The sequence below is a fragment of the Rhincodon typus genome, chromosome 18 (assembly GCF_021869965.1).
Source record: "Rhincodon typus isolate 14 chromosome 18, sRhiTyp1.1, whole genome shotgun sequence".
Lineage (NCBI taxonomy): Eukaryota > Metazoa > Chordata > Chondrichthyes > Orectolobiformes > Rhincodontidae > Rhincodon > Rhincodon typus.
This window is the reverse complement of record NC_063349.1, coordinates 21,461,880-21,470,264: the sequence shown is the minus strand read 5'-3', so window position 1 is coordinate 21,470,264 and position 8,385 is coordinate 21,461,880. Positions and strand designations below refer to the sequence as shown.

The 8,385-nt window shown below is 34.6% G+C and overlaps 1 protein-coding gene across 1 annotated transcript in view; it reads right to left on the bottom strand.

The window, feature by feature from the left end:
* Window positions 1–629: 629 nt before the first annotated feature.
* Window positions 630–8,385, bottom strand: part of LOC109920177 (voltage-dependent L-type calcium channel subunit alpha-1C-like) — a 656,132-nt gene continuing 648,376 nt past the window's right edge. Inside the window, exon 50 of the mRNA XM_048607862.1 lies at window positions 630–5,713. Coding sequence (XP_048463819.1) covers window positions 5,672–5,713 — 42 coding nt within the window. The 3' untranslated portion in view covers window positions 630–5,671. The remainder of the gene's footprint in view (window positions 5,714–8,385) is intronic.

Sequence of the window (8,385 nt, the reverse complement as noted above, 5' to 3'; positions counted from 1 at the left end):
TGCAGTATTGTGTACAGTTCTGGACTATAGTAGGGATGTGAACATATTAGAGTGTGTAAGAAATTTCCAAAAATGGCACCAGGATTGAGAAATTTCAGTTATGAGATAGGTTGGAGGGATTGGGGCTGTTCTCCTCGGAGAGAAGAAGGCTAAGAGGAGCTTTGAAAGAAGGCCTCAAAATCATGAGGGCCCTGCATAGATAGGAAGAAACCATTCTCACTTGTAAAATGAACAGTAACAAGGGACACGGGCATAAAATGATTTTGCAAATGCAGTAAATGTAATCTAAAAACAAGCTTCTTCACACAATGAGAGGTTCATGTCTGGAATACACTGCTTGAAATTGTGCAAAGCCAATTAAGACACTGAAGAGGGAATTATATGATAATTTGTTTCTTTTCAAATAATCATCTATTTTCAATATGCAAGTTTATGGAGAAAATGCAGATGAATGAAGTTGGACCAAAGGGTCTGTTACCTTGCTGTATGACACTAACTCTATAAGTCATAATGCATGTTGGAGTGCCAGTGCGGCCATGATGGACTGAATAGCCGCCTTCTCTATCTGATTTCTGATAAGTGAAAAAAGTGCTTAACTGTGGCCTAGTACAACAAACTGGGACACGGTGTTAGGAAATTTAATTTATTTTCAGTTTTTAATAACATCATTCCTTAGATAAAAATGCAATCTTACAGGAATATACATTGTCCAATTAAAGATTAACTTAAAACTTGTTTTAGGTCAATACATTCTAAATTTTACGTGCGAGGACAAGACGGCTTATCCCACCAGAGACAGAATAACATTACAGTTACAAACTGTACATTATTATTTACAAATTATTTATTTTTCTGTTTTGCTTTTTAACAGAGTACAAAAATGTTGAATTTAGTGATTCAAACTGGTTAAACAGGTGGTAAAGAGAACACAAAAAGGTAGGGAATTAATCATGTACTCTGCATGCAATACTAAATAATAATAATTTAAATAAAACAACAATATTTGCAAAATCTACTAGTGTTTCAGATAATTCTGGATTCACTCAAGTCCCTGACAGAAATAGCTTTCCACAAATAGTCAGTTACCATATAATTTTGGGGATTAAAAGGGAAAGCAGTGTGTTTTTGTAAAAAAAAGGTGTTTAAATGCACATATTACAATTTCTTCCTTTTTTTTGATCCCTGGCCTTGTCACTGCTGACTAGCATATGCAATTCCAGTCCAATAATCAACATTAAATATAGTCTTACTGAAACCCTGCTATGCAAACTATCATTATGTTGCCAAGTTTTGGTCTCCTGAGCTTCTCTTTGTGTTGCTGAAAACAAGCTAATTATTCATTTATGTACACACAGTTTCCAAGACAGCTACAAAGACCTTCACTGTCTCCATTGCATTTTCATGTCTTATTACCTAAATCAGTTTTCCAGGTAACTGAAGAATTTTGAGAAAGTTTATGAAGTTGTCATATTCGATGATTATCTAATAATGTGCCTGGAGCAGTGCCCATTCAATTAGGCATTGAAAGAGAAATCATCATTAAAATGTTACCAATGAAAATGTCATAATGCTTGCTTAGTGTCTTCACACAATTCCTATAAATATTGTAACCATACCTTCCCCACCATCCTTCTGCCTTATGCACCTGCACCATGCCTTTTGCAGACTGTTAGCACTCTACATTTATGACAGAGGCCCACAGCTCAGTTAAATTATGCAAGGTTAGGTCTGTGTTGTGTCCAAGCACACACAGTGGCAGTTGCCAGAGTACACAGCCAGCTTTATATATTGTTGATCTGATTATGAGGCTCTACGAAACCCCACAGTTCTGTTGTAAGGGTTGTTTTAGATTTGTATTAGGGTTCTATATCAAATCATAAGAATACTAACCTCATTGAATAGTTAATATTGCAATGCAACATGTTCCAATAGAAATTTAAAAATTACCACATTACAAAATAATCCTATAAATATTGTACATCCAGAATTAACAGGGCTACATTCAAAGCATGTCTTTAATTTACAGTGTATAATTGCAATAAAAATTAAATATGCAAAATCTCAATATTAGCTTCAGTGGGTGAAAAGACTTGGAAGAATGTTGGGACAAACAATTGATGCTGGACACAGCATTACTACCAAATAAGATAAAATAATATGAATTGTTTGCGACTGAGGCTTTCAATTCCCTTTCACAAATTTTGCAATACCACGATTATCAATAGGTGCAGGCATAACACTAACAATGTACAGGGTAATAATCAAAACTGATGATTGATTAAGTGGTGGCTCTAATATTTTTAGTGTTGTGAAGGAGGGTACTTAGGTGCTAAATGGTATTTAAAATAATTTAGGTTTAAATGTTGGATCCATTGTTTTCTTTGTAGTCTGCATTTTGTTAACTACATTAATTCAGCAAAAATGTGGTAATGTGCATGAACTAACTGTTTAACTGATAGCATGGAGAGTATGATGTCTGGCGAAATACAGTTTCCATTGCCATCCCATATAGTGAAAATTTGATTGTGCCTTTTGTATGGTACCAGATATCATGCATACTCCTTCACGTACTGTATTATCATCAGCCTTTTCATAATGTACACCAAAACCACATTGTTCCTAATGGACAACTGTAGCTATGGCTTAAAGCTGAAAAAGTAGAAACAAGTGCTACAAGGTAAATTATTTACTGTAAATTATGCATAAACCAATTAATGCAGCAAATTAAAGTCTGCGAGTCAATTTCTGGGTTTCTGCTGTATTGATATTGTCATTTAATGAGTTCTGAAATTGCCTTTTTGTTTATTCCAATTTTGGCAGACAGTGTAATAAGATGGTTCTAAATTTCTTCAGGAACACAGGAGAAGGAGAAGAAGAAACCAGTTGTCCCATTTAGTCTGCTCCACCATTCAGTTAGATTATGACCAATCATTTACTGCAATGCCACTTTCCTGTGCTATCCCCATATCCCTTGGTGTAATTAATCTCCAGAAATCTACCGATCTCAGCCTTGTACATGCTCAATGATTGAACTGTCACAGCCCTCTCGCCTAGACAATTTCAACAATTCATCCTGTTAGTGAAGAAATTCCTCCTCATTCCAGTTTTAAACGCATACCTCTCATTCTGAGATTAAGTCCTCTTGTTCTAGACTGACCAGCTAGGAGAAACATCCTATCTACATCCGTCCTGTCAAGGGTTTTTAAGAGTTCCATAAATTTCAATTAGATTACCTCTGATTCTCATAATATATAGAAAAATAAAGGCCCAGTTTCAGCAATCTTTGCCTACCTAGGGATTAGGCTGGTATACCTCTCTCTTGCAGTCTTTCTTTGGCAAATATATTCCTACATAAGGAGACCAACACTGTACACAGTATTCCAGGTGTGGTCTAATGAAGGCTACATACAATTAATGCAAGACATCTTTACTCTTTTTTTATTCAAATTCCATTGCAAAGATGGCCCACATACCATTTGCTTTTCTAATTGCTTGCTGCACCTGCATGCTAAGTTTTATTGATTCATGAAGAAGGACATCGGCACTTTACAAACCTCTCACTATTAAGATGTACTGTTTTTCTGTTTTCTTTTCCACCAAAATGTCTAACTTCACACTTATTCACATTGTATTCCATCTACCATGTTCTTGCCCATTCACTTAGGCTAAGTCCTCTTGAAACTACCTTGCATCTTCTTCACACTTACATTCCAAACATTTTTTTTTGCCATCAGAAAACTTGCAAACATTATATTTGGTACACACATCCAAATCATTTATATGGACTGTGAATAGCTGTTGCCCTGCACTGATCTTTGCGTTACTTCACTAATAACCGCCTGCCATCCTGAGAATGACTTGATTTTTCTACCCACTGTTTTACATCCGTTAAGTAATTCTCAATAAATTCCAGTATATTTAACCCCTTCCCCCTCCAGTCCATGTCCCCAGTTTTGTTTACTCATCTCCTGTGTGGAAATTTATCCAAAGTATTCTGAAAATTCAAATGCACCACATCCACTGGATCTCATTCCATCAAATGAGATCCATCTAATATTCAAACAGATTTGTCAAACATAATTTCCCTTTCAGGACTCCCATCCAAATTCTCTTTTCTCCTCTCAGGTATTAGCATCTGCCTACTGTATAAGGGACCACCCTTTTGTATAGTGAGATTTGTGTACTTGGGGTTAGTAAGTTGTAGAAATATAGGACAGAATTTTGTGCTGCTGTCAGAACAGGAAGAAAAACGAGCAGGTCATAATCTAGAATCCCAATGGCAGGATGAACTTTTGCCATTAAGTTCTTTTGAACTTTCAAAGCAGGTTGAGATTCTCGATGCAAGCCTTGTGAATACCATTGCATCTCATGAACTCTCGGTGAAAGGCCAGCTTGTTAGAATTAAGTTTTCCTCCCAGTTACATTCTGTGTGAGCGAGCAGTACAGGTGTTCTAATACTTGACTGATTATAAAGAAGTAGGCACCTGGCGAGATAGACTACTTTAGGGTGGTTTAGCTGCTGCCTTATCCTTTTCTAGTGAAATATTTTTAACTGTCATCATATTAATTGAGATTGCATCCTGGACAGTCCAAGATAGGTGGAAACTGATCTAGGGATGGGTACAAAAAGGCTGGAAGGGGGAGGGAGGGTGTTTGGTGAAAAAGGTTAGACTGCTTGGAGAAGTGCATGATTCCCTCCAGGAAGTAGGCCATCTGTCCAGAGAAGGGTAGGACACTGTCTGAGGAAGGAATGCTGGCTGATTAAGGAAGTGTTTGGCTGCTGATGCCCAGTCCGAGAGCTCGAGTGACATTCCTTGATTGCAGAAAATCAATGTCTGTGAGCCCTTTCGAAATGCTGCAAAAACCTTCAAAGCTTGAGAACTGCCTACCCATCAGCCCCATAAGATTCACTAAGCTCCTTGTGCATGAATATGTAATGAGTCAAAAACTAGCCGATCAAGTGAGAAAGACCTAGTCACCTCCAAAAGGAAATGCTGCTCATTTCCATGCCAGCATCAGACTCTTGATTCCATGATGGAAGATTCTGTCCATTGGAACCCCTGTTTTTGTGTAACTTACTAGATTATTTTGTCAGCATACATGAAGAGGGATATGATCTGGAAAATTTATTGATAGTTTATGAAAGATCAAGTCTTCATGGAGAGTTAATATTAGCATAGGTACCATTAAATACCACGTTCATACAGTTCACACTGGAAAGACACCAATGGCATCCTAAATTCAGCTTGTCGGATGACCTATATTTAATGTAAGAATAATGAAAGTTATACTTAGCACCTCATCTTTTTCCTTTTTATAAATAATAATAATGCCTTGTTCTATTTGCATATATCCTAAATGAACTGCAGATGATAGGGTGGGCATATCATTTTAAGCTCTCAAATATGTTCAGGAAAACACTTCTCCATATACAAACAACGATAGTCTAAGGAAGGAAGAATACTCCATTAAAGTGGAAACCAGTTTTAACCAATGCAGTAGCCTTGCAGGGACAATGAAAGAATTAAAACTTAAAAGAGCTTACAAAGTACAAATGAAACTCTCTTTCATGAACTTTGATATCATGGCAGCTACTTACTTATTCATCTCCCTCTCAGTCTTCTATTGATTCACTTTTAAAAACGTGTCCTAGTTCGTTCCAAATAAATGATTAACTTTTGAAACTGTAACTCATCATAATGCATGAAATGACCTTTAAAAACATAAAATAATGAACATTAAATAACCTGGAATATTTTGTCACTATCTTAGTCTTAATTACATAATTTTCATGCTTTATATAGGCAAGTGGTATATCTTTTTGGATATTGGGAAATATTTTCTAACAAGTCTATAATTTCTGCAGGCCAACTATAATCTCTAATTGTCTACTGATCATACCTTCTGAATTTTGTAAAAAATAATGCTTATTCAGATAAGATGTGTTTGACATAATTTATTTCCTCACATACCCTTGAAAAAGTTAATTATGTCAAATGAGGATGATTATAACAGAGGATTGTCCTCACAAATAGAGGAGATAATTATTATATGACTTATAAATTAGTTTATAGAAATATTTGTTGCATATGTAAATTAATTTTCACACCGTTGTTTATAGTGCTTGAGTGTGAAGAATACCTTTCATACCTTTACAAAGAGAAAACTCAGATTATGAGTTGCAGAAAAAAAGTACTTCAAATTAATAATTAAAACATGAAACGTAAGTCTGATTAGCATACCAATGCTACTTCTAGCAAAATGAATGGATGTTCCAAATTTATGTTGTCAGCACTTCCACAGCTTTTTGTCACTCATGTATTTTACCCAATACCTCGATGCACATCATCCATATAACATTTTTAGAAATTTAAATTGTGAAGCAAGGCTAAGTTCATTGACAATAAATTTATCTGTGTCATGCTTCCTATTTTGGCGCGCAACACCGATTGTGAAACTGCAGTTTTTTTGCTTTCACCAACAAGAGATGCTATTGCTTCATTTCCCTGCAGTATATTTTGGATGGTATGGTGCCACTGTGGCTGACTATTGGTTTAAAGAAGTTTTAGTAAAAAATTTGTCATGGAAGTTAGAAAATAATGAAAAATATCTTTTATTTATCAATGAATGTTTCTCTATGAAAGAAATGAAGCAGGATAAAACAATCTAATTAAAGTGTATTAATTTCCCAGAATGCATTTAAAGCATCCTGTTGATTTCTTTTGATTTTGTTGCATTCTACAAATTCAATTTCTCCAGAAATACCAGCAGCTAGAGAACCCAGCAATGTAAAGAAAAAGTTCAGTCTCCACTTTAAATATAGGCACAAGAACAGGATATTGCAACTTGAAAGGGAAAATAAAGATAAATTGAATATTTATATATTTGTTGCACCTCCTTGCAGAAACAGATGTACACACAGAGATTGCAACTCGGGGTGAAAACAAAAAGAAACAAGTACTACAATAGCAGTGAACACAAGATATGCAAAATCAGTATGTGTTAAATGTGTGAAGATGCTGTAACATTATAACTACAATATGTACATTTTAAATTTTGATTAAAAACATTTATTTGATTTAGCCTTAGAAAGCATTTAAAAGTTAAAATCTATACTTTTTTTTATATATATATATATATAATATATATATTCTTGGCACACTTGATAATAATTTTAATGACTTTCATGCACTAAATATACACCAGTGTATTTAACAAATTAATTGAAAAGGAATTGCTAGGCATAATTTTTTTGTCTTTTTTCAAATGCTAAAACAGACCTGAATTCAAGTATTACATGTTGTCAATGAAAGCAATACAAGAATTCACTGAATAGACATAGATATATATTTCATACATTCATAGAGAAATATAAATTTATATCTATTTATTCATCATTTAATATATATACATACTTACATAATCTATGATTTAAAGTTAATACGCATACACTCTTGATTACAGTCACGCTTTATTGCATTGTTTTTGCATATCTTGTGGAACACAAGAGAATGGGTTTTTGGTGCTAGACCAGTTAACTACTTTTTTTTTATTTGATAACATTTCAACTGTCTAACTCATTTCAGACCCAAATCTGCCACAGATCCACTACACAACCAATTAAATATACGTAAATTTGTTTGTTTCACAATGATATGAGATCTCAGTAGACCACGAATACATGCCATGTGTTATACTTGGAACCTTGGTACTGAAATCAGTTAAACTATCAAATTTAAAATAAAGTATTATTCTTTAAAACATAAATATTTTCATGGGATGCATGCAGCAAAGACACAATGTTAAATGTGAATTTCTCTGAAGTATAAAATATCTCTTGTACCACATTTTTAAAAAAAAAATCAGTCATGATTTAAGGAAATGCAGAAAGTGTCTGGTCAAGGAATTGCTAAAATACCAACAAGCCACATTAAAATAAGAAATTACCCTGCTTTCAGAATGCAATCTGAGTGGAAATAAATAGGATGAACAGTACGCGAAACAGCTCACAGTCTAGCTATAAGCACTTTTTATCAAGACCATTTTATTGACACATTCTACATCATTAAAAGTGAAGCAGAGACAGTTAAATGCATCTGCGAATTTTAGACATTTCCTCTTTATCCTTCCCACACAGCATCTATCTCTTCTCTTTCTTCAGAATGTAAGAATCAAGAAATTTTATTTTGAGGTATTCTACATACGCTGGGAGGGTCAAATCCTTCAAAAGATATATTTTGTGTGCATACTTGCATGGTGTGTACCCTCATTTGCATTTCTGCCTAAAACCAAGGCTTTTTTTTTAGCTGAGATAGTAGGAACTGCCAATGCTGGAGAATCTGAGATAACAAGGTGTAGAGCTGGATGAACACAGCAGGCCAAGCA